The sequence below is a fragment of the Salmo salar genome, chromosome ssa22 (genome assembly GCF_905237065.1).
Source record: "Salmo salar chromosome ssa22, Ssal_v3.1, whole genome shotgun sequence".
NCBI lineage: Eukaryota > Metazoa > Chordata > Actinopteri > Salmoniformes > Salmonidae > Salmo > Salmo salar.
The window spans coordinates 3,106,350-3,133,472 of NC_059463.1; the positions used below are offsets into that span (position 1 = coordinate 3,106,350).

At 42.4% G+C, this 27,123-nt stretch overlaps 1 protein-coding gene across 2 annotated transcripts in view; it reads left to right on the forward strand.

Annotated features, from left to right (window-relative positions):
* The first annotated feature begins 4,772 nt into the window (after nt 1–4,772).
* unm_sa1614 (un-named sa1614) overlaps nt 4,773–27,123 on the forward strand; it is a 112,896-nt gene continuing 90,545 nt past the window's right edge. Inside the window, exons 1-11 of one of the 2 annotated variants that reach the window (XM_045705329.1) lie at nt 4,773–5,145; nt 15,464–15,536; nt 15,801–15,946; nt 16,298–16,372; nt 16,462–16,511; nt 18,031–18,160; nt 18,485–18,570; nt 19,406–19,481; nt 20,749–20,835; nt 23,193–23,293; nt 26,866–26,935. In XM_045705329.1, the coding sequence (XP_045561285.1) occupies nt 5,020–5,145; nt 15,464–15,536; nt 15,801–15,946; nt 16,298–16,372; nt 16,462–16,511; nt 18,031–18,160; nt 18,485–18,570; nt 19,406–19,481; nt 20,749–20,835; nt 23,193–23,293; nt 26,866–26,935 (1,020 nt within the window). In that variant the 5' untranslated portion in view covers nt 4,773–5,019. Of the gene's footprint in view, nt 5,146–15,463; nt 15,537–15,800; nt 15,947–16,297; nt 16,373–16,461; nt 16,548–18,030; nt 18,161–18,484; nt 18,571–19,405; nt 19,482–20,748; nt 20,836–23,192; nt 23,294–26,865; nt 26,936–27,123 lie in introns of those variants that run through there. The other variant, XM_045705330.1, reaches the window with a different exon arrangement.

The window sequence follows — 27,123 nt, forward strand, 5'->3', positions numbered from 1 at the left end:
GCGAGAAAAGTTTGAATACATTGGCCATGCTGTCAATCCAGCATGAATTCTGCCGAGTTCAAAACAATTGAAAACTCGGAACTGGGAAATCTCAGACTTCAGTGAGTTCAAGACAAGTGGGAGCTCTGACTGACGTTTTGAACGGTCATCCAACTCGGAATTCCAAGTCAGGAACTCGGGCCTCTTTCTAGATCTCTGAACAGTTGTTTTGAAGGCACCATAAATTCAGAGAATGCCAGACTTTGATGACAAAATTTGCCCACAAGAAGGAACGCTGCACCACCTTTCTGTTCAAGTGAGCACAGCACAAAATGTGAGTCCAAAAATGTATTGTATGCAGCTGCATAAATTATGTCATATGCCAGGGAGATATGTATACTTTAGCTAAGAAAATAACACGAAGTGTAGGTTGTGTAGTAAACTGTTTGTAGCCCATGTGCCTCACCCTAATAATTTGGTACCTTTCTCCCTCATAACTTAGCCTACTGTTCTGACTTGGTGTTGTAGCCCATAGTCTGTTTTAGAGAAATGTAAGATCTTTCATTGTCTGCTTATATGTCCCCTTTATTTATCCTACGGTTCTGACTTGGTGTACAGGGAGAATACTGTAAGAACGGCCTATGTTCTGAAATCTGTCACTGTACATTTCAAAAGTGCTGAACAAATAGAAATATTCACTACATCCGTCCTAGCTCGCTCGTTAATGTCTTAATCGAAATTACGGATTGCCTCTTATCCACTGGTTGTCCCCTTATCCCATAGTTTGTACATATCAATTGTCAGTAGAAACCACATTTGTTTAAGCAAGTCACCCATATCAGCTCTGTTTTTTTAAAAGGCAGTAAATGTGTCTGAATGACAAGACTCTGCTGATAGCCAGGTGTAGCAGTGGTAAGGATTCACTCCATGGTGCTGAAGAGAAAGCTCTGCTGTTGGGACAGCTTTATGTAGGCCCTAACAGTTTGTGGTCACTGTTTGTCACCGTTATAGCGCAATTAATGTATTGTTTAGTGTTGTGTCGTGGCTTTGCTGTCATGCCTCCCCCCCCAAAATTGGGGAGTTTGCCCCAACAAGATTTACATGCTAAAATCGCCACTGTCGTTAGCTGTATTTCAGATGTAAAAAGTTGGATATTAAATTATATTTCTCTCTCTCTCTGTGTGTGTGTGTGTGCGTGTGTGTGAATTATATGGTAATACAAAATGTAAGTTTACACACTCCCAGGAATGTCATACATGATGAATCATAAGCTAATACACTAACTTTCACACATCTAGATGGCCAGGTGGGGTGGGTGTGGAGACAGAGACAGCAGGGGTTCAAACTGCAGAACCCAGTTCCTTCATTTTAATATAAAAATAGATTTATTAAACAAAACTATGCAACATTTTATCTCTGGGACCCTCAAGATGACAAATCAGAGCAAGATTACTGAATGTAAGTACATTATTTATCTTCAGAAGTGAATGTATCAAACCAGTTGTTGTGATAATAGTTTTTTGTTGTTCACTCTCCTCAAACAATAACATGGTATTTTTTCACTGTAATAGCTACTATAAATTGGACAGTGCAGTTAGATTTTACAAGAATTTAAGCTTTCTTCCCATATAAGACATGTCTATGTCCTGGAAGGTTTGCTGTTACTTACAACTGACATGCTAATCACATTTGTGCACATTAGCTAAACCGTCCCGGTATATGGACACCCCTCCTGTAGAGGTTAACGAGTCAGACGCAAGGGATTTACTCTAGACACCTGACAAGGCCCTCATCCCCATCATTCACAGGACAAAGTGACTGAGATATCGGGGACGAAGGTCGGGGTGCCTCGTAAGGATCCGGCAGCGAGTGGGTAATGGGCCTTTACCATCGGTCCTCTTAGCCAACGTACAATCATTGGATAATAAAATAGACAAGCTATGAGCACATATATCCTACCAACGGGACATTAAAAACTGTATTATCTTATGTTTCACAGAGTCGTTGCTGAAGGACGACATGAATAACATTTATACACTGTATCGGCAGGATAGAACAGCAGCCTCTGGTAAGACAAGGGGTGGCGGTCTATGTATATTTGTAAACAAAACCTTTACGCCACACACAGAGACACGTACAAAGCTCTCCCTCTCCCTATATTTGGCAAATCAGACCATAGTTCTATCCTCCTGATTCCTGCTTACAAGCAAAAACTAAAGCAGGAAGCACCAGTGACTCGGTCAATAAAAAAAGTGGTCAGATGAAGCAGATGCTAAGCTATAGGACTGTTTTGCTAGCGCAGACTGGAATATGTTCTGAGATTCTTCCGATTGCATTGAGGAGTACACCACATCAGTCATTGGTTTCATCAATAAGTACACCGATGACGTTGTCCCCACAGTGACTGTACGTAGATACCCCAACCAGAAGCCATGGATTACCAGGATGTGTACTCGGAGCATGTGCTGACCAACTAGTAAGTGTCATCACTGACGTTTTCAACCTCTCCCTGTGTGTAATACCAGCCTGTTTCAGGCAGACCCCCCTGCCATGAAGTGCTTTGAAAGGTTGGTCATAGCTCACATCAACACCATTATCTCAGATACCCTAGACCCACTCCAATTTGCATACCACTCCAACAGATCCACAGATGATGCAATCTCTATTGCACTCCACACTCCCCTTTCCCACCTGGACAAAAGGAACACCTATGTGAGAATGCTATTCATTGACTACAGCTCAGCGTTCAACACCATAGTGGCCTCAAAGCTCATCACTTAGCTAAGGACCCTAGGATTAAACACCTTCCTCTGCAACTGGATCTTGGACTTCCTGACGGGCCACCTCCAGGTGGTAAGGGTAGGTAACAACACATCCGCATGCTGATCCTCAACACTGGGCCCCTCAGGGGTGCGTGCTCAGCCCCCTCCTGTACTCCCTGTTCACTCATGACTGCTTGACCCGGCATGACTCCAACACCATCATTAAGTTTGCCGATGACACAACAGTGGTAGGCCTGATCACCGACAACGTTGAGACAGCTATAGGGAGGAGGTCAGAGACCTGGCCGTGTGGTGCCAGGACAAAAACCTCTCCCTCAACGTGATCAAGACAAAGGAGATGATTGTGGACTACAGGAAAAAGAGGACCGAGCACGGCCCCATTCTCATTGACGGGGCTGCAGTGGAGCAGGTTGAGAGCTTCAAGTTCCTTGGTTTCCACATCACCAACAAACTATCATGGTCCAAACACACCAAGACAGTCGTGAAGAGGGCACTACAAAGTCAATTTCCCCTCAGGAGACTGAAAAGATTTGGCATGGGTCCTCAGATCCTCAAAAAGTTCTACAGCTGCCCCATCGAGAGCATCCTGACTGGTTGCATCACTGCCTGGTATGGCAACTGTTTGGCCTCCGACCACATGGCACTACAGAGGGTAGTGCGAACGGCCCAGTACATCACTGGAGCCAAGCTTCCTGCCATCCAGGACCTCTATACCTGGCGGTGTCAGAGGAAGGCCCTAAAAATTATCAAAGACTCCAGCCACCCTAGTCATAGACTGTTCTCTCTGCTACCGCATGGCAAGCAGTACTGGAGCTCCAAGTCTAGGTGCAAAAGGCTTCTAAACAGCTTCTACTTCCAAGCCATAAGACTCCTTGAACACCTAATCAAATAGCTACCCAGACTATTTGCATTGCCCCCCCCCCTCCTTTCCCCATATTTTACGTTGCTGCCATTATCTGTTTATTATCTATGCATAGTCACTTTAACTCTACCTACATGTACATATTACCTCAATTACCTCAACTAACCGATGTCCCAGCACATTGATTGACTCTGTACCGGTACCTACCCCGTATATAGCTTCGCTACTGTTATTTTACTGCTGCTCTTTAATTATTTGTTACTTTTATTTCTTATTTTTTACTTAACACTTATTTTTCTTACAACTGCATTGTTGGTTAAGGGCTTGTAAGTAAGCATTTCACTGTAAGGTCTACACCCGTCGTATTAGGCGCATGTGACAAATATAATGTGGATTTCAAGTGCTTTTCTGTCAATAATATTTGGCTTGTGATGTGATTGGTCTGAAGCCAAATCCAAACTGGCTTCTCTTGACACTTTTTTTTTTTAGGTGGGAGGCCAAATAGATACTCTACACATACTAAGACAGAAGGTCGCTGTTTTGTTTGCTAGGATGCTTTTGCTGGTGAGAAACATTCAGCCTCTTGTGAACTGAAGAACATTTATGAAACACAGAGAGACTAAAGATAAATACTTTAGTATGTTTTTTTCTTTATACATTTTTGGGGAATGTCTGGCATCCCTTGGCATCCGTGAATACAAACCGCTGTTGATGAGAGGAATCATTTGAAGCAATTGCGGTCTGGTCAGTTCTTTCAGTTTTGCCCAAAGGATTTTGGGTTGTGTGAGTCCTCTTCCCTTTCAAAAATGCCTGCCTTGGGGAGGGACAGGCCACAGCACGAAGCACGTTCAGATCTCACCCCCCCAATACACCGGAAGTTGTCATGGAGTGAAGGCCTATTGTTCCGTGCGCGAAGCCCTCTGACATTATCAAAACAAACCCAGTGGTCCCCCAGGGTGAAATTCACCTTTAAACATAAAATTGCTTTGATAAGTAAATCAATTGAGTTGTACCTAATGAACGGCAGAGATTAGACTAGAAAAGGAGCCTGAAAAAAAGATAATCGTGGGAAAGTGTTTATGATATAGGCCAAGGTCATTACAATGTAATTTGTGGTGAATTTTTCTCCACCAAAAAATGCCATTAATGAAGGTGCGTGTTCGGGCATGCGCGCATCCATGCCATCAGTGCGAGTCTGACGATGATGCACGCGCACAGGAGGGTAGCCTCGGTTCCTTCCTCCATTCGGATGTAGTATGGATTTTAGATGCCTTGTCGAACGGATAAACATTAACATGACTTACTTAGCCTATTAAACGGCGCATGTTTTAGTCTATCACGTTGTGAATTCATTTACTTAAAAAAAAAAAAATCCGTGCTCTTTTTAAGATCAAAATGCCGGAGTTTATCTCTGTCGATGGGTTTATCGCCGAGACCTTGGAGGACTATAGCTCTCCGACAACCTCGTCTTTCACCACCAAAATGTCAAGTTGTAGAAACGCAGTAGACAACATCGAAGAGGTAAGTTCATTGTTTCTGTACATTATGGCTATCATAACCTGTAATCATTTGAGAAACACTCTTTTCACGTCACTTCGATACAGAAACGAATGGGAGTTTTTGGGAGGCTTGCCAAGGTACGCCCAGCACAAAGGTGTGCTGTACAATTCCGGCATCAACCAACTATCGCTCAATCTATGGACTGGGGTAGTAGACAAAGCGCCTGACGGCTTTCTTTGTGTCGGCCGCATCTTTTTTTCTCGTTTGTTCACGAATGAATTTAATTCCACATACATAAGCATGGTTTTTGTCACGAAAAGGCTCAATGTTGCATTAGATTTCACCAATATGCGTAAAAGCATCTACATTGTGGTGATGTCCTTTGTTTATCAGATTATTCCTTGTGGCGCTCGTGCTCATTGTATGGAACGCGAGGAAAAACATTCCAATGTATTATATACTGCTCAAAAAAATAAAGGGAACACTTAAACAACACATCCTAGATCTGAATGAATGAAATAATCGTATTAAATACTTTTTTCTTTACATAGTTAAATGTGCTGACAACAAAATCACACAAATAATCAATGGAAATCCAATTTATCAACCCATGGAGGTCTGGATTTGGAGTCACACTCAAAATTAAAGTGGAAAACCACACTACAGGCTGATCCAACTTTGATGTAATGTCCTTAAAACAAGTCAAAATGAGGCTCAGTGGTGTGTGTGGCCTCCACGTGCCTGTATGACCTCCCTACAATGCCTGGGCATGCTCCTGATGAGGTGGCAGATGGTCTCCTGAGGGATCTCCTCCCAGACCTGGACTAAAGCATCCGCCAACTCCTGGACAGTCTGTGGTGCAACGTGGCGTTGGTGGATGGAGCGAGACATGATGTCCCAGATGTGTTCAATTGGATTCAAGCCTGGGGAACGGGCGGGCCAGTCCATAGCATCAATGCCTTCCTCTTGCAGGAACTGCTGACACACTCCAGCTACATGAGGTCTAGCATTGTCTTGCATTAGGAGGAACCCAGGGCCAACCGCACCAGCATATGGTCTCACAAGGGGTCTGAGGATCTCATCTCGGTACCTAATGGTAGTCAGGCTACCTCTGGCGAGCACATGGAGGGCTGTGCGGCCCCCCAAAGAAATGCCACCCCACACCATGACTGACCCACCGCCAAACTGGTCATGCTGGAGGATGTTGCAGGCAGCAGAACGTTCTCCACGGCGTCTCCAGATTCTGTCACGTGCTCAGTGTGAACCTGCTTTCATCTGTGAAGAGCACAGGGCGCCAGTGGCGAATTTGCCAATCTTGGTGTTCTCTGGCAAATGCCAAACGTCCTGCACGGTGTTGGGCTGTAAGCACAACCCCCACCTGTGGACGTCGGGCCCTCATACCACCCTCATGGAGTCTGTTTCTGACCGTTTGAGCAGACACATGCACATTTGTGGCCTGCTGGAGGTAATTTTGCAGGGCTCTGGCAGTGCTTCTCCTGCTCCTCCTTGCACAAAGGCGGAGGTAGCGGTCCTGCTGCTGGGTTGTTGCCCTCCTACAGCCTCCTCCACGTCTCCTGATGTACTGGCCTGTCTCCTGGTAGCGCCTCCATGCTCTGGACACTACGCTGACAGACACAGCAAACCTTCTTGCCACAGCTCGCATTGATGTGCCATCCTGGATGAGCTGCACTACCTGAGCCACTTGTGTGGGTTGTAGACTCCGTCTCATGCTACCACTAGAGTGAAAGCACCGCCAGCATTCAAAGTGACCAAAACATCAGCCAGGAAACATAGGAACTGAGAAGTGGTCAGTGGTCACCACCTGCAGAACCACTCCTTTGTTGGGGGTGTCTTGCTAATTGCCTATAATTTCCACCTGTTGTCTATTCCATTTGCACAACAGCATGTGACATTTATTGTCAATCAGTGTTGCTTCCTAAGTGGACAGTTTGATTTCACAGAAGTGTGGTTGACTTGGAGTTACATTGTGTTGTTTGTGTTCCCTTTATTTTTTTGAGCAGTGTATATCAATAACCACTATTATATGATGGAGTGCAGGCTAAACGTCCTATTTATGTTGCCTTTGAATCCATTGCCACTGGTTTTATTGTTGGACTGAGAACGTAATTTTACCACTATACTCGACAGTAAATAGACTGCTGTAACACAGTCGATTCGTTAGGAAAGTGGTGAAATTAACCATTTAGGCAAGTACGCCCATGGCATAGAAAAATGACAATACAACTTTGTCAACTCCATTTATCTGTCCTAGATATCAATTCAATAAAGTTATTTTTATAATAGTCATAATTTACACTACTGCAGTTTTTATGATTTTGATTCAAGCTACTTATCATAATAGGAGGCTATCAAGGCCCATATAGATTTTTTTTTTTATTACAAAATCGGGCAGTTCTTTTAAAGATTAAGATGCTTAATTCATAATCTTAAAACCATTATTTAGTGTAGGCCTATTGTATATCTATCCATGCTTAGTCAATGATCATAAATGCTGGACAGCTGTTTTTGACCAGCCATATTGAAATCCCAGATACCTCAGAGGTAATGTTTAAAAAAAAAAACTTTGACCCCTTTTTCTCCCCAATTTTGTGATATCCAATTGGTAGTTAGTCTTGTTCCATCGCTGCAACTCCTGTACGGACTCGAGAGAGGCGAAGGTTGAGAGCCACGTGTCCTCTGAAACACAACCCTGCCAAGCCACACTGCTTCTTGACACACTGTTCACTTAACCCGGAAGCCAGCCGACACCAATGTGTCGGTGGAGGAAACACCGTACATCTGGCGACAAAAGTCCGCTTGCACGTGTCCGGCCCGCCACAAGGAGTCAACCAAACACTCCCCTAACCTGGCCGGCGCTGGTCCTATTGTGCACCACCTTATGGGTTTCTCGATCATGACCCGCTGTGACACAGCCTGGGATCGAACCTGGGTCTCTAGTGACACCTTAAGCACTGCAATGCAGCCACTCAGGAGGGCCCAGAGGTCATGTTTTTATCAATGGTTTGTTTGAGTGGTAAGCCTAACGAAGCCAACTGTGGACAAGTCGAGGAGTGAAGTCGGGGGGAGGTGCATTTGCGACAGCCGTTAGTTGGACACTGTAGTGGTTTTCCAACAGCAAGGCTCAGTTCAATATGGCAGTTTCAACATATCTGCTATTGTTTATAAAAGTGTATCTGTATAAATGTTTAAATAAACTTTTCTATACCCCCCTATCACACACACAAACTGAAAACATAACATGTCTACAATGAATTGGTTAGAGAGAGGTCTGAAATATTACTTTCATTTGGATCTGCTGTAGCTTTAGAATAGCTGCAAAGTTTGTTCCTGTTTCAGTCACCTCTTGGGCCACGTTCGAATGGGTCAAACAAAACACCCTAATGATTTGGTTGACAAATAGTGCCTCCCACAATGTAGGTGATGGGTGCAGTTGGTGAGAAGAACCTTGGTTTAATCGAAAATTGCATGACCTTTGATCACACAACTTTTGTAAAGGCCATGCTGGACAATTTTTATAACCATAATGCAACACACTTTGAAAAGGGGTGACCAACGATGGTCACCGACTTCACAAACGGGATCCACCCCTTTTCAAAGTGTGTTGCATTATGGTTATAAAAATTGTCCTCCCTTAAGACCTAAGCTTGAAAAATTTGAAAAAAGTGGCAAAAGTACTGTTTGACCATTTTGAGATGCCGTAGCCAGTATACACTTCCTCCACATAGTCAGAATTAATCTTAGATGACTCAAGAATTCTATCATTAATTATAGTTTTTGCCAAAGAGATCTTAGTCGTGCAACTTTATATCTAACTAAGATGTTTGGTGCAGTATTTCTCAATGAAAAAAGTTGCTTGAAAACTAGTCCTCTCTCGTTGAATGACAACAGACTTTATTGAAGAATCCCTACTGTTGAGCAATCACTGACGATGGGGTGTAAACTTGGGCTCCGAACTTCAACTTACCTCCAAAAAATAAGTTGTGTGCCTGAACAACCGAAAAGAAAACTTCACAAAATGTAGTCATAATATATGCATGAACACAGAGAGCCTGTTCTAATGGAAAAAAATATATAGAAAGCCTTCATTACAGCAGACTGAAAACAGTTGCATGCATTTCTGAATTGCGGTTTATTTATTGTTTAGGCTAATTATTCAAAGCTCCCTTTATTATTTCATTTTAAACCTAAAATGCTTGATTGCATTTCAAAGCATGAATGTCTCGTATGCTGTGTGATCCCGTGTGGCTCAGTTGGTAGAGCATGGTGTTTGCAACGCCAGGGTTGTGGGTTCGATTCCCACGGGGGACCAGTACCGAGACAAAATGTATGAAATGTATGCATTCACTACTGTAAGTCGCTCTGGATAAGAGCGTCTGCTAAATGACTAAAATGATCGAATGATTGATTGATACAGTAGCCTATATATTGAAATATAAGCCTAAGTAAGTTACGGTATTAAAACTAAACAGGACACGCTCTTTGGCCTACAGCTCAATGGTGGTAATACAAGGCTACTATACAAAGCCTACTAATGATAACGACATTGCCTATTATGATTATCATTATAATAATAATAATAAGTACTCTTAAGAATAAGATGGAGATCAAGAAAAGGAGGGTTTAGGAGCGAGAGCTGCGTGTATATTGTGTGTGATAAATAGGTGCTGTTAGATTACAATATTATAATATTTCTGACTGTTTGGAACAGTGTAAACAACACTAAATAAATTATCTCCACAGAGGAATTCAATAACTCTGTCAGGGTGACCATTGGGTTCTTAGTCACCTCTATGACCAAGGCACTTCTCACCCGATTGCTCAGTTTGGCCCGTGCGGCCAGCTCTAGGAAGAGTCTTGGTGGTTCCAAACTTCTTCCACTTTTAAGAATGATAGAGGCCACTATGTTCTTGGGGATCTTCAATGCTGGAGAATTTTTTGGGGGATCTGTGCCCTAACACAATCCTGTCTCGGAGCTCTATGGACGATTTCCTTCGACCTCATGGCTTGGTTTTGGCCTGACATACACTGTCAACTGTGGGACCTTATATAGACAGGTGTGTGCCTTTCCAAATAATGTCCAATTAATTAAATTTACCAAAGGTGGACTCCAAATCAAGTTGTAGAAACATCTCAAAGATGATCACTGGAAACAGGATGCACCTGACCTCAATTTCGAGTCTCATAGCAAAGGGTCTGAATACTTATGTAAATAAGGTATTTCAGTTTTTTTGTTATAAATTTGCAACCATTTCTAAAAACCTGTTTTTTGCTTTGTCATTGTGGGGTATTGTATGTAGATTGACGAGAAAAAAAGATTCCTGCATGGAATCTTCTCAGGTTTTGGCCTGCCATATGAGTTATGTTATACTCACAGACACCATTCAAACAGTTTTAGAAACTTTAGGGTGTTTTCTATCCAAAGCCTAGTTACTGGGCAGGAGTAGTAACCAGATTAAATTGGGTACGTTTTTTTATCCGGCCGTGTCAATACTGCCCCCTAGCCCTAACAGGTTAACCAAATGTTGCAATTGCGATTTGACTTGCAAATTAGAGCAAAACTGTTGGGATCATGGAAACAGAATGACTATTCTAATTATATAGTTAGAATATAACAGTGGGCACTTTGAATACAGTGTTGTTTGAGATGACAACGAATTAAAATGACAGGGAGGCGTTATTGTGACCGGGTAGGAACTTAATTGTTGAAAAGTGTTTCCCGGACCTATAAGCTTTGGCTACATCGCATGTTTTCTCTTAGCTACTTCATGTAGCTAACATATTCTTGCTTTGCATATTCCTCTTTAGAAGATACTGTTGCACAATCAACATCCTGATTTAGGTTGTATTAGCTAGCTATGTTTGCTCTTACTCGGTACATTTTTTAGCTAGCTAGCTATTAGCATTAGCGTCTCACAAGTTTTAGGGCAACTTGCTAAGAAAAGACAAACTAGCTGTTTGCTGATGTAAGAAACACAAACGAATAGTGTCATTTATAGAACGCTAGTGGAGTTATATTAAGAAGCAGTGAAAACAGCATTGTTGTCATCAACATTATTGCATGTGCTGCATTGACCATGCAGACTGAACGCAAGTGTCTCGTGGTTGAGGAACATTGAATGCGCTCCTTGAGTGACAGGGGGCGTAGCTAGGTCTGTGTGGAAAGAGGCACAGAGAGAAAGAGCAGAGTGAGATGACTCCAAGTAGCGAAGTAAACTATAACTTTTTACATCACATTTAACAAACCAAACATTCAAATACCGGTAGTGAAGGTAAAGTAAAAACCCAAACCAGTCCCTGCATCAAAACCGGTATATCATAAAAAACGTTATACCGTCCAGCCCCAGTAAGCAGGAATCAGGAGGATAGAATTATGGTCAGATTTGCCAAATGGAGGGCGAGGGAGAGCTTTGTATGCGTCTCTGTGTGCGGAGTAAAGGTGGTCCAAAGGTTTTTTTTCCCTCTGGTTGCACATTTAACATGCTGATAGAAGTTTAGTAAAACGGATTTAAGTTTCTCTGCATTCAAGTCCCCGGCTACTAGGAGCGCCGCCTCTGGGTGAGCGTTTTCTTGTTTGCTTATGGCGGAATACAGCTCATTCAATGCTGTCTTAGTGCCAGCCTCTGACTGTGGTGGTATGTAAACAGCTATGAAAAAATACAGATAAACTCTCTAGGTAGATAGTGTGATCTACAGCTTATCATGAGATACTCTACCTCAGTCGAGCAATTGCTTGAGACATAGTCCGCCGCCCCTTGTCTTACCAGACGCCGCTGTTCTATCTTGCTGGTACAGCGTATAACCAGCCAGCTGTATGTTGATAGAGTCATTGTTCAGCCACTCTAAGGTAACCTGCCTAATTGACTACCAACCCGTAGCACTTACGTCTTTAGCCATGAAGTACTTCAAAAGGCAGGTCATGGCTCACATCAACACCATCATCCCAGAAACTCTAGACCTACTCCAATTTGCATACCACCCCAACAGATCCACAGATGATGCAATCTCTATTGCACTCAACACTGCCCTTTCCCACCTGGATGAAAGGAACACCTATGTGAGAATGCTATTCATTGACTACAGCTCAGCGTTCAACACCATAGTGCTCTCAAAGCTCATCAATAAGCTAAGGACCCTGAGACTAAACACCTCCCTCTGCAACTAGAACCTGGACTTCCAGGTTCTGGACTTTCGGGCCGACCCCAGGTGGTAAGGGGAGGTTACACATCGGCCCCTCAGGGGTGCGTGCTCAGTCCCCTCTTGTACTCCCTGTTCACTCATGACTGCACGGACAGGCACGACTCCAACACCATCATTAAGTTTGCCGATGACACAGCAGTGGTAGGCCTGATCACCGACATTAATGAGACAGCCTATAGGGAGGAGGTCAGAGACCTGGCCGTGTGGTCCCAGGACAACAACCTCTCCCTCAACGTGATCAAGACAAAGGAGATGATTGTGGACTACAGGAAAAAGAGGACCGAGCACGCCCCCATTCTCATCGACGGGGCTGCAGTGGAGCAGGTTGAGTGCTTCAAGTTCCTTGGTTTCCACATCACCAACAAACTAACATGGTCCAAGCACACCAAGACAGTTGTGAAAAGGGCACGACAAAACCTATTCCCCCTCAGGAGGTTGAAAAGATTTGGCATGGGTCCTCACATCCTCAAAAGGTTCTACAGCTGCACCATCGAGAGCATACTGACTGGTTGCATCACTGCCTGGTATGGCAACTGCTCGGCCTCCGACTGCAATGCACTACAGAGGGTAGTGTGAACGGCCCAGTACATCACTGGGGCCAAGCATCCTGCCATCCAGGACCTCTATACCAGGCGGTGTCAGAGAAAGGCCCTAAATATTGTCAAAGACTCCAGCCACCCTAGTCGTAGACTGTTCTTTCTGCTACCGCACGGCAAGCGGTACCGGAGCGCCAAGTCTATGTCCAGGAGGCTTCTTAACAGCTTCTACCCCCAAGCCATAAGACTCCTGAACAGCTAATCAAATGGCTACCCAGACTATTTGCATTGCCCCTCCCCTCCTTTACACCGCTGCTACTCTGTTATCATCTATGCATAGTCACTTTAATAACTCTACCGGTGCCCTCGCACATTGACTCTGTACCGGTACCCCCCCTGTATATAGTCTCGCTATTGTTATTTAACTGCTGCTCTTTAATTACTTGTTAAATTTTTTTTAGATAACAATAAGAAATAAAAGTAACTGCATTGTTGGTTAGGGGCTCGTAAGTAAGCATTTCACTGTAAGGTTGTATTCGGCGTATGTGACTAATAAAATTTGATTTAAATTGTCCACTTGGCTACCTTTTTTTATTTTAAGCCCTGTTTATACCTTGGTCTAACATGCATCCTTTGTCCTGATCATGTCCACATTCTGCTTGTGCCCACATTTTTTGACAAGTATATACGATTAAAAGACTCATTGTGATCTGATTGTGATCAGATCTTTCTGATCACCTCCGGAGTATAGACAGACCTGAACAGTGAAACCATATAAATCATCATTACTCCGCCTTCTAAAGTCATTATCAAGTGACACCGTTGACTTATGGCATATGTTTCTTAAAATAAATAAATGTTATTTTGAAGGAGTAGCGGTCGAATAACTTGCATAAAGGGAGGGACCAGGATATCTGGTCACAATGCGGACACATGAGACACTTTTTACTACCATGTGTAGATGCAACGATAAGATCAGGACAAAGGACGCATGTTAGCACCAGGCGTACATGAGGCTTTATAAATACCTTTCCACACTGCCAGCCTCATTCGCATACCTCATTGTTAAAAACTCCCACCTCCCATTTATCCTGCCTTGCTCGCTTATGTGCTCCAAAATTTCCTTGTGATGAATAGCAGTGATAGGAGCATTCTTTGCAAGGGCACACCAAACCCCCAGTGCCCTTCACATCACACATTTCTATCTCTCTCTGTGTGTGTTTGTGTGTGCACGAGTGTGAAGAGGGGCCTATATTACGGACATGAACATAGATTTTAGCATATGCTCCATTTAATCAAGCATAATTCGGCTAGTGTTATGTGAGAGCTTTGTAAATTAATGGATTTTGTTCAACCATATGAATATGATGTTCATAAAATTTGCATGATGGCACATCATTTTGGTATTCTTAAGAGTTTCTACTGTAAGTGTTATAACTGCTGCCACAACATGATGTGTCAGACTCAAAAATGTCTTTGGGTGAATTGTTTTACCTTAAACAATAACATACTACACACACCATACTATGTCACGTTCTTAGTGCATGTGTACGTTTTTGTTTGAGTCAGTCTTATACAGTCTATTATGTGTTTGGTTTTCTGAATTAGGCTATGACATGTTGAATTGCCTCTTTTTTTTTATTGGTTGTATTTTTCTGTGTAGAGCAGAAAAGCAACGGTAGAAACATGTTTCATTGACCATAGCCTTCTATTCACAAGCCTCTGCGCAAGCCACCACTTTTTTATGGATGCGATCAATCATCAAGCCATGCACATCAAAGAACAAAGTTTTAAGATTAGCTGTGCTGGTTTATTGTTGGGCTTATATATGGTGAAATGCATGGTTAAAAGGGGAAACGAGCAGTGAATTATTGTAGGGCTGGGCGATATATCTTATTTTAAAGGGTTAGTGCGAGATTTTGGCAAGTAAGCCCATTTTCGGTCTCTACATGCTTTGAAGGTAGTTTCATGAGCATGCTAGCTGTTCAGGTAGACTTCCAGTCATTGAGCTAATGGTAGTTAGCAATGGCTCGCGAAACTACCTTCAACTTCCTTCAAAGCATGCAGAGACATAAATATGGTATCCATGAGCTCATCTGACTATGGGTAAGTAGAAAAGGGGCTTAATTACCAAAATCGTGCACTATACTTTTAGGGGCGGTTTCCCGGACACAGAATAAAGCCAAGTCCTGGACTAATAAGCAAGCTCAACGGAGAATATCCATTTTAAAGTGTTTTTTTTTGTCTAAAACTAATCTTGTATTCGGGAAACCGCCCCTCAAGGTGTACCAGTATGGATACACATACCGGTATGAATTTGTACAATACTATTTATAATGATATTTTGATACAGTTACTAAATAAATGAAAATTTGACACATTGGACTACTTCACTGTCAGTTTTAGCCTAGTTTGGTTGAGAACCAATCAGATTAGAGAAAGCCCATTAAATCCACAAAGAATTCATTTGTTGCCATGCTAGTGTCATGTACTACTCATAAAACATATAATTAGAACTGTTTTCAGAAAAATAAAATACAATTCTGGCCAAGCCCTAAATTATTGTTTTGTATATGTTTTTACAGGCTTTGGACTGTGACAGAACAGTCTTGCAGAAAATGAAGAAAGCTGCTAAAGCCAAGCATGCTTCAGGTCAAGGTAAAACACAATCATATTGAATAAAACCCACAGCAGATCATTTTGTTTGGTACATTTAATAGAACTGGAGAACAGTGCAAAACAAGTGCCGATTTGCAGCACACATATAATAGCACCTATTATCCAAGATCTATAGCACAAATGGTTGCCATTACCTAGAGTACCATGTAGGAATCATGTGGGCCTGTTAACACTGATCTAGTGAAACCTGTCATCTGCTGTTATGTATGTGTGCTAAACGTATCGTCCCTTTCCACCTTGTAGACCATATCTCCCATCTGGAGCTGTACATCAGTTCCATGGAGAAACTGGTTGTGAATTTCCACTCCAATGGAGAGAAGGAAGTGGCCTCTGCCTTCACTAAGTTTGCTGAATTTTCCAAAGAGCTGCTGACGCCAATAAAGAACTTGGTGAGAGAGAAGATTGCTTTCGAGAGTATAAACAAACAAAAAAAATATTATTGAAAAAAAAAAAAAAAAAATCTCATTAAGCGAGAAGAGAACTCACTTGGCAGATAATGTGCATTGCTTTTTATTTCAGTCCTCTTTCAGCTCTCTGTGATATTATCTGTGATACTTTGTCTCATTCAAAGTTCTGACGTAAACCTCTTTTGTGGAAGAAAAAAAAAACTCTCAAACTTGAATAATCAATTAGAATATGTTTCTGTTGTGTCTACTTCAAAGCTCCTCAGTGACAGTCTGACATTGTGTGTATTGTAACCCACCACAACTGGACATGAACTGAGTGTGTCTTCCCATCAGTTAAAGAGCATGCTGCACAACATCAACTTCTTCCTGGACTCTCTAGTAAAAGGAGACCTGAAAGAGGTCAAAGGGGTAAGTCTAAAATGTCAAATAGCTGATCTTGCCTCGCTTGTGATGACCACTCTAAAATAATGCAAAATGTCTGTTCTCTTCTCCATCAGGATTTGAAAAAGCCGTTTGACAAAGCATGGAGGGACTACGAAAATAAATTGTGAGTGTACATCTGCCCAACAGCTAAATGGTCCTGGTGAGGGAACAATGATTTTACTTGGCTTTTACATTTTCACACCAGTGCCAAATGATGCATTTGCTCCATATCTATCAAAACAATGCATTGCATTCATACTTCCTACAGTCAACTGAAATAATGCTGTATTTTTTTAAATTCTGTATAGCTGTTTTAATTAAGTAGACACAACAGGCTGGTTTATTGCCAGGCCAATGGGCTGGAGGATATTGTTTTGATTTGTGGTGCAAGAGTTATTGTTCATATCACAAATTTGGTCCAAGAGACAGAAGTTATATCCTCACACTCTCTAGCAGCTTTGAATTACAGTACTCTGTGGGGCTGTTTTCAGTGGGGCAATTTGTCCATGGTGGGGTTTGATTCATCACGGCTACAGGGAGACAGGACGGACAGCTGATCGTCCTCGCAGTGGCAGACCACGTGTAACAACACCTGCACAGGATCGGTACATCCAAACATCACACCTGCGGGACAGGTACAGGATGGCAACAACAACTGCCCGAGTTGCACCAGGAACGCACAATCCCTCCATCAGTGCTCAGACTGTCCACAATAGGCTGAGAAAGGCTGAACTGAGGGCTTGTAGGCCTGTTGTAGGGCAGGTTCTCACCAGACATCCCCGGCAACACCGTTGCCCTGTCTCACCAGGTGATGGTCGGATTCGCGTTTATCGTCGAAGGAGTGAGCGTTACACAGAGGCCTGTACTCTGGAGCGGGATCGATTTGGAGGTGGAGGGTCTGTCATGGTCTGGGGTGGTGTGTCACAGCATCATCGGACTGAGCTTGTTGTCATTGCAGGCAATCTTAACGCTGTGCGTTACAGGGAAGACATCCTCTTCCCTCATGTTGTACCCTTCCTGCAGGCTCATGCTGTCATGACAATGCCACCAGCCATACTGCTCGTTCTGTGTGTGATTTCCTGCAAGACAGGAATGTCAATGTTCTGCCATGGCCACCAAAGAGCCCGGATCTCAACCCCATGTACCACGTCTGGGACCTGTTGGATCAGAGGTTAAGGGCTAAGGCCATTCCCCCCAGAAATGTCCGGGAACTTGCAGGTGCCTTGGTGGAAGAGTGGGGTAACTTCTCACAGCAAGAGCTGGCATGTCTGTTGCAGTCCATGAGATGCACTGCAGTACTTAATGCAGCTGGTGGCCACACCAGATACTGACTGTTACTTTAGATTTTGACCCCTCCCCCGCTTTGTTCAGGGACACATTCTATTTCTGTTTGTCACATGTCTGTGGAACTTGTTCAGTTTGTCTCAGTTGTTGAACCTTATGTTCACACAAATATTTACACATGTTTGCTGAAAATAAACGCAGTTGACAGTGAGAGGACGTTTTGTTTTTGCTGAGTTTAGAATAGCAATTTTGTCCAATTCTCTCAACTGTATGAATCAACCAACCGTAATGAGCGGTACCAGTGTGTTTTATCTCTTTGACTGACCTGAGAGGAACTACGATTATATTGTATCACTCAGCACCAAGATCGAAAAGGAGAAGCGGGAGCTGGCCAAACAGTACGGCATGGTGCGCACAGAGGTGAGCGGGGGAGAGATCGCAGAGGAGCTGGAGAAAGAGCGCAGGATGTTCCAGCTACAGATGTGTGAGGTGAGCGGGATCTACTGTATAGAGGGTTTCTTATTCAAATTATATGGGGGAGTCTCAAAGTTTTGACATCTGATTAACAGTTCTGGCTTAGAGCTTTGGCCATCATTTGTGCCTCCTGAGAATGGGGTGTTACCTCAGGGTTTGACCTCTTATCCCGTAATGACATAGAGTTTCAGATGTGAAATCTTTCTGAATAGCTCCAAGGTCTTCCATTGGAATCTGTAGTTTCTCTGTCTTAACGATTGCTCAACGGACACATTGGCTTATTCAATGGATGAGTAACTCAACCTTAAAAACGTTTGCTCTCCTCTGTGTTTCTTGTAGTACCTCATCAAAGTGAACGAAATCAAGACTAAGAAAGGTGTCGACCTGCTTCAGAATCTCATCAAGCACTATCACTCCCAGTGCAAGTAAGGCAATGTGGTCTCTGTCTAACTAAAAGTCAGGGGGAGAAATTAACTTCTCAGCTAAACGTGAGTGTGTCTCTCTGTTGCTCTGAGGTTTATTGAGCAAAAGGAAGACCTTAGGTGGTACAAAATAATGGGCAGAGTGGAGTGATTGTATACTCTACTGTAAGTACATTGAAAAAAAGCTATTGCCTAGTGATCTTACTTCTGCTTTCCTGAAAAAAATCTAATAACTTTTTAAACCATATGACTTGATATCTTATTGAAATATGTAAATAATGTCCGTCCCACATTCTGTATTACTGTGCTAGCGCTAAGTGTTTTATAAAATACATAACACTTATGGTTTATCTAGATTATGATATAATAAAACCTATTGGGGAAATTCAGGCTTGGACTCCAGAGGGTTGATAGACGTATTGATGCATTATATTGAGTAAAGGTTGATTTATTAAAAAATGCTTTTGAACAAGATAAGTGGTTGTGAAATGAGTTGACGTAATGGTTGCGGTTTTAGATTTGCCCGAGGGTCATGCAGTATGATGGCATGATCATATACAGAGAACCAGCCTATTGTAGAACTCATTTTCATCTTTCAGTAGAGCTCCAATTGCGTGTGCCAAACACATCAGTTAGATGTTAGACACAATATCCCCTGTGACTGACTCTCCCTTCCCTCTATGGCCGCCATGCGCCATCATATGTGACCAGAATCGGGAAACATGCTAGCCCATCCTGCAACACATCCAAACACTCACTCACTCATTCTCACACACACTCACACATACTCTCACATACACACACAATGCGGCAATAAACTGATATTTCCTTTTGTCAGTTTCTTTCAGGAGTGCCTGGTGGCCACAGAGAAGCTCAAGCAGTATATTGACGAGCTCACAGGAGCGCTGGGCACTGTGAGTGGCATTCCACAATAAATGTGTGTCTGATTCATTTTATTTAACCTTTATTTAAGCAGGGAGTATGTTGAGACCACGGTCTCTTTCACAGATGAGCCCTGCACATTCTGGTGTTCGATCAAATGGCAACTTGCAAAGGTGATGTTCACTACAAACACCACCTACTGCAGTCTCAGAATGAGCCATTTGCAACGAACTGCGGTTTTGCTTTTCTGTTGCAACCATCCCCCACACAACTGATTGATTTCGGTTTTGCTACAAACCCGCCTTGAACAAATGTAAGGATTCTCTCCAGAAACCATATAATAAATGTAATCTGAACTGTTAATTGTTTTACTCCTGTCATCAGAAGTCGGTGACTGTCCTCTCTCCCAGCTGTTGGGTTCCATTAAGATTCTATTGAGATAAACAGCCCACGCTGTTAGCCCTGTTCTCACATTTAGAGTAGATAGAGATAATCAGCTCAGTTAGCCTCAAACCACTACAGCTCTATTCAGAGAGCCATTCACAGCTGCCCTATGGGCAGAACTTGCACATGTGACTGAAGAAGGGCATCTGCATTCTGAACACTCCCCACCCTACAGCTCACACAGACAGTACAGCCCTTTGATCAACAACCAACTGGATCAAATCCATCAGACTAGACACTGCACAATGGTTGTTCATGTAGATCATAGTGAGCCAGTAAACAACCAAACGTGCTCTGTTTATGACTACCCTATCCTGCACGGTGAAGGGCTATGAGGACTTTTGCTGTCGGAACACCTGTAATGCCTCTGGCAGATTTCCTTGGGCTGAATTACAAATGTTTTACCCTAGTCTCTAGCTCCTACCCCCTAAACACTGCTGTAGAACTGAGAAGTTTGGATAGGTTTAAGCAATACATTTTCACAACCATTGGGTATTAAAAGAAGAGTTTTATACTCAACATTTCTGCAATGCTGAGATTGTCTTAAAGCAGTCATTCACGCAATCAATTTGTGCGACCTGGAATGTGTTTGGAGGGAAAGGATGTGAGGGGTGGGTGGAGTGTGTGTGTGTGTGTGTGTGTGTGGGTGTGTGTGTGTGTGTGTGTGTGTGTGTGTGTGTGTGTGTGTGTGTGTGTGTGTGTGTGTGTGTGTGTGTGTGTGTGTGTGTGTGTGTGTGTGTGTGTGTGTGTGTGTGTGTGTGTGTGTGTGTGTGTGTGTGTGTGTGTGTGTGTGTGTGTGTGTGTGTGTGTGTGTGTTGATGAGGGTATTATTGAATGTGCTCTGTCTCTGTCCAGATCAAACACAGACAGGACGAGGAGAAGAGACAACTCTGCTCTCTGAGAGACCAGCTCCGGCCCTCACTGCAGCCTGAGCTCAAAGAGGTGAGGGCACACACACCATACATACAGGTTTGATAGACAGGCATATTTAGAATTTCAATGTAAAAAATGTGACATTTGAGGTTGTTTAAGAGTAAAATATATATTTTTAAATGCTTCTTGAGTAAAGCATTTATCTTCCATGCTCATATGTGGTGAGTATTATCTCACTAAATGTGGATGTTGTAATTCATTATTTAGAAGTATTAACATTGTGGTTTTATTTCAATCCTGCAAGTCGTCCAGTCAAGGAGAATAAGTTGAATTTGATTTACTTGATATGTACAGTACTTGCATATGATAAAAAATTAAGTTAATAACCAAAAACCTGGAAATGCCGTGCATTCGTAAAGTATTCAGACCACTTGACTTTTTCCTAATTTTGTTACGTAACAGCCTTATTCTAAAATGTATGATCGTTTTTTCCCCCTCATTAATCTACACACAATACCCCATAATGACAAAGTAAAAACAGGTGTTTAGAAACTTTTGTAAATGTATAAAAACGGAAATAAGACATTTACATAAGTATTCAGACCCTTTACTCCTTTGGCAGCGATTACAGCCTCAAATCTTCTTGGGTATGACTCTATAAGCTTGGCACACCTGTATTTGGGGAGTTTCTCACATTCTTCTCTGCAGATCCTCTCAAGCTCTGTCAGGTTGGATGGGGAGCGTCGCTGCAAAGCTATTTTCAGGTCTCTCCAGAGATGTTGAAGTCTGGGCTCTGCTTTGGCCACCCAAGGACATTCAGAGACTTGTCCCAAAGCCACTCCTGCGTTGTCTTGGCTGTATGCTCAGGGTCGGTGTCCTGTTGGAAGGTGAACCAGTCTGAGGTCCTGAGCGCTCTGGTAGCAGGTTTTCATCAAGGATCTCTGTACTTTGCTCCGTTCATCTTTCCCTCGATCCTGACTAGTCTCCCAGTCCCTGCCACTTAAAAACATCCCCACAACATGATGCTGCTACCAACATGCTTCACCGTAGGGATTGCGCCAGTTTTCCTTCAGATGTGACACTTTGCATTGAGGCCAAACAATTCAATCTTGCTTTCATCAGACCAGAGAATCTTGTTTCTAATGGTCTGAGAGTCCTTTAGGTGCCTTTTGGCAAACTCCAAGTGGGGTGTCATGTGCCTGTCATATGCCTACTGAGGAGTGGCTTCCGTCTGGGCACTCTACCATAAAGGCCTGATTGGTGGAGTGCTGCAGAGATGGTTGTCCTTCTGGAAGTTTCTCCCATCTCCACAGAGGAACTCTGGAGGTCTGTCATGGGTACCACCTTCTCCCCCGATTGCGCAGTTTGGCCAGGCAGCCAGCTCTAGGAAGAGTCTTGGTGGTTCCAAACTTCTTTAATTTAAGAATGATGGAGGCCACTGTGTTCTTGGGGACCTTCAATGATGCAGATTGTTTCGGTACCCTTCCCCAGATCTGTGCCTTGACACAATCCTGTCTCGGAGCTCTACGGACAATTCCTTTGACCTTATGGCTTGGTTTTTGCTCTGACATGCACTGTCAACTGTGGGACCATATATAGACAGGTGTGTGTTTTTCCAAATCATGTCCAATCAATTGAATTTACCACAGGTGGACTCCAATCAAGTTGTAGAAACATCTCAAGGATGATCAATGGAAACAGGATGGCCCTGAGCTCAATTTTGAGTCTCATAGCAAATGGTCTGAATACTTACAAAAATAAGGTATTTTTTTTTATATAAATTTGCAAACATTTCTAAAAACCTGTTTTTTGCTTTCATTATGGGCTATTGTGTGTAGATTGATGAGAAAAAAATAATATTTTATACATTTTGGAATAAGGCTGTAACATAACAAAATGTGGAAAAAGTAATCCATTTTGAATACTTCGAATTCACTGTACACCTGTGGTGGTTCTATTCAGTCCTTGTGCAACAAGCAAAATGTTTTACATTCAAGGGCTATTTGTACTTTTTATGCATCACCCTTTTTAGAAACTTCTGTTTAGTATGTGTTATGATGTTATGGTTGATCTTAGTGGTATTTGACAAGAAGAGATTGTCTGTCTGGCCTACCACTCAGCTACTACTGTACTTGCATGCATACGTTAATCTGTCTTGTTTGTGACATCACATTTCTGCTTTCCGTGTTCCTCACTGCTTGAGTCACAGGATCTAGATATCGAAACTTGAGTCATGATATGTTAATATGGAATATGTAAAATAAAATACATTTTATTGGTCACATACACATGTTTAGCAGATGTTATTGCAGGTGTAGCGAAATGCTTGTGAAGGGATAAATGGTGACGCTCTGTACATTATAGAAAATAATGGACCATGTGGTAGGGAATCTTGTAAATGACCTCTATCTCTTTGTCAAACCCAGGACTCCTTGAGCAAGCAGACATTCTACAGCATGCACCAGCTGCAAGGCAACAAACATTATGGCACAGAGAAAGCGGGATACCTCTACAAGAGAAGTGACGGGTATGAACACTTTATCTGTGTGAAAGTCATTATCCCAAGCAGAATTGTCATACCTTCAGTGGCAAGAAAAAGTATGTGAACCCTTTGGCATTACTTGGATTTCTGCATAAATTTGTCATAGATGAAGATCAGATCAAATGTTAACCTCTATGGGCTAGGTGGGACGCAAGCGTCCCACCCGTGGTGCACTCCATCAACAGCAGGTGCATTTCAAGAGCGGCAAATTTGAATCCAAATAAATGTCAAAATTCAAATTTTTCAAACATACAACTATTTTACACCCTTTGAAAGATAAACATCTCCTTAATCTAACCACGTTTTACGATTTCAAAAAGGTTTTACGGCGAAAGCATAAATTTAGAGTATGTTAGGACAGTACATTTACAAGAGTTGTGTGTAATGTTGTGCCAATTCAAAGACAGGCGTCACCAAAACCATAAATCAGCTAAAATTATGCACTAACCTTTTACAATCTCCAACAGATGACACTCCTAGGACATTGTGTTAGACAATGCATGCATTTTTAGTTCTATCAAGTTCATATTTATATCCAAAAACAGCGTTTTACTGTGGCGTTGATGTTCAGGAAATCGTTTCCCTCCAATAACCGGCATTCAAGTCAGCGCCACAAATTAAATAATTAAAATTAGAAAACATTGGTAAAATATTATATTGTCATTTAAAGAATTATAGATTTACATCTCTTGAACGCAATCAACTTGCCAGATTTAAAAATAACCTTACTGGGAAATCACACTTTGCAATAATCTGAGCACTGCGCCCAGAAAAATACGCGTTGCGATACAGACTAGCCGCCATGTTGGGGAGATCTAAAATCGAAAATACTATGTAAATAATCCATTACCTTTGATTCTCTTCATCAGATGTCACTTCCAGGTATCACAGGTCCATAACGAATGTAGTTTTGTTCAAAAAAGCTCATCATTTATGTCCAAAAATCTCCGTCTTGTTAGCACATGATCTAAGCCCGCCGGACTTCACTTCATGAACGAGGGGAAAAAATATATTTACGTTCGTTCAAACATGTCAAACGTTGTATAGCATAAATCATTAGGGCCTTTTTTAACCAGAACATGAATAATATTCAAGGTGGACGAATGCATTCTCTTTTATAACGTATTGGAACGAGGGTACCCAACATGAACTCGCGCGCCAGGTGTCTAATGGGCCATCATCGTTCCATGGCTCTTGTTCGGTCAGATCTCCCTCCAGAAGACTCAAAACACTTTGTAAAGGCTGGTGACATCTAGTGGAAGCAATAGGAAGTGCCAAAATATTCCTCATCCCCTGTGTTTTTCAATGGCATAGGTTTAAAGGTAATACAACACATCAGGTATCCACTTCCTGTCAGAAAATGTCTCAGGGTTTTGCCTGCCAAATGAGTTCTGTTATACTCACAGACACCATTCAAACAGTTTTAGAAACTTTAGGGTGTTTTCTATCCATATATAATAAGTATATGCATATTCTAGTTACTGGGTAGGATTAGTAACCAGATTAAATCGGGTAAATTTTTTTATCCAGCCGTGCAAATACTGCCCCCTAGCCCCAACAGGTTAAGTCACTACAATAGGCAAACACAATGTGCTTAAACTAATAACACACAAACAATTATACATTTTCATGTCTTTATTGAACACACCGTGTAAACATTCACAGTGCTGGGTGGAAAAAGTATGTGAACCCTTAATAACTGGTTGACCCTCCTTTTGGCAGCAATAACCTCAACCAAATGTTTTCTGTAGTTGGCGGAACAGACCTGCACAACGGTCAGCAGGAACTTTGGACTATTCCTCTTTACAAAACTGTTTCAGTTCAGCAATATTTTTGGGATGTGAACCGCTCTCTTGAGGTCATGTCATAGCATCTCAATCGGGTTGAGGTCATATTACTCCAGTGCTAGCCTCCCTACACTGGCTTCCTGTTAAGGCAAGGGCTGATTTCAAGGTTTTACTGCTAACCTACAAAGCGTTACATGGGCTTGCTCCTACCTAGCTTTCCGATTTGGTCCTGCAGTACATACCTACACATACGCTATGGTCACAAGACGCAGGCCTCCTAATTGTCCCTAAAATAAGCAAACAGCTGGAGGCAGGGATTTCTCCTATAGAGCAAAATTTTTATGGAATGGTCTGCCTACCCATGTGAGAGACGCAGACTCGGACTCAACCTTTAAGTCTTTACTGAAGACTCATCTCTTCAGTAGGTCCTATGATTAAGTGTAGTCTGGCCCAGGGGTGTGAAGGTGAACAGAAAGGCTGGAGCAACGAACCGCCCTTGCTGTCTCTGCCTGGCCGGTTCCCCTCTCTCCACTGGGATTCTCTGCCTCTAACCCTATTACAGGGGCTGAGTAGCACTGGCTTACTTGGTGATCTTCCATGCTGTCGAATTCTCCTGCAAAATGTCTTGATGAACTTGTGAATGAATTTTTCTGTTGATGATACTAAGATGTCCAGGCCCAGAGGCAGCCCCAAACCATGATGCTCCCTCGATCATACTTTACAGTTGGGGGAGGTTTTGATGTTGGTGTGCAGTGCCTTTTTTTCTCCACACATAGTGTTCCTTCCTTCCAAACAACTCAATTTTTGTTTCATCTGTCCACAGAATATTTGACCAGTAGCGCTGTGGAACATTTTGCGAACTTCAGATGTGCAGAAATGTATTTTTTGGACAGCAGTGGCTTCTTCTGTGGTGTCCTCCCTTGAACACCATTCTTGTTTAGTGTTTTACGTATCGTAGACTCGTCAACAGAGATGTTAGCATGTTCCAGAGATTTCTGTAAGTCTTTAGCTGACACTAGGATGCTTCTTAACCTCATTGAGCCTTCTGCACTGTGCTCTTGCAGTCATCTTTGCAGGACAGCCACTCCTAGGGAGAGTAGCAACAGTGCTGAACTTCCTCCATTTGTAGACAGTTTGTCTTACCGTGGACTGATGAACATCAAGGCTTTTAGAGATACTTTTGTAACCCTTTCCAGCTTTATATAAGCCTACAATTCTTAGGTCTTCTGAGATCTCTTTTGTTTGCGGCATGGTTCACATCAGGCAATGCTTCTTGTGAATAGCAAACTCAATTTTTTTTATATATTTTTTTATTTTTTTATAGGGCAGGGCAGCTCTAACCATCATCTCCAATCTCGTCTCATTGATTGGACTCCAGGTTAGCTGACTCCAATTAACTTTTGAAGTCATTCGCCTAGTGGTTCACATACTTTTTCCAACCTACACTGTGAATGTTTAAATTATGTATTCAATATAGACAAGAAAAACACAATAATTTGAGTGTTATTAGTTTAAGCACACTGTGTTTTTCTATTGTTGTGACTTAGATGAAGATCAAATTCCAATTTATAACCAATAAATTCAGGTATTTCCAAAGGGTTCACATACTTTCTTTCCACTGTACAAGTGAAATCCTATTTATACTAGACGGATGTAGTATTACTATGTGTATTGTGAGAATTTCATTTGAGCTTCCATACAATTACATCACAGTACCTCAGTCAGTTTGTAGGCTGAAAAATGTTCACTCTTGGTATTTGTTCCGTGCAGGTTGAGAAAGATGTGGCAGAAGAGGAATTGCACTGTGCAGAACTGCTACCTAACTATTGCACATGGAACTGTGAGTTCAGTGTTGTGGATTATCTTCTGACACAATTGATGATAACCTGGTACCAAATAGTGCCTGGTGGGGCTTTTTTAATGAATCCCAAAGAATCAAACGTGATAGTAATAACCTATGTGATAACCATTTTACCATGTTATCTCTTAGTAAATACCTGCCGATTTCTGTACCCTAAAATAAAGTGC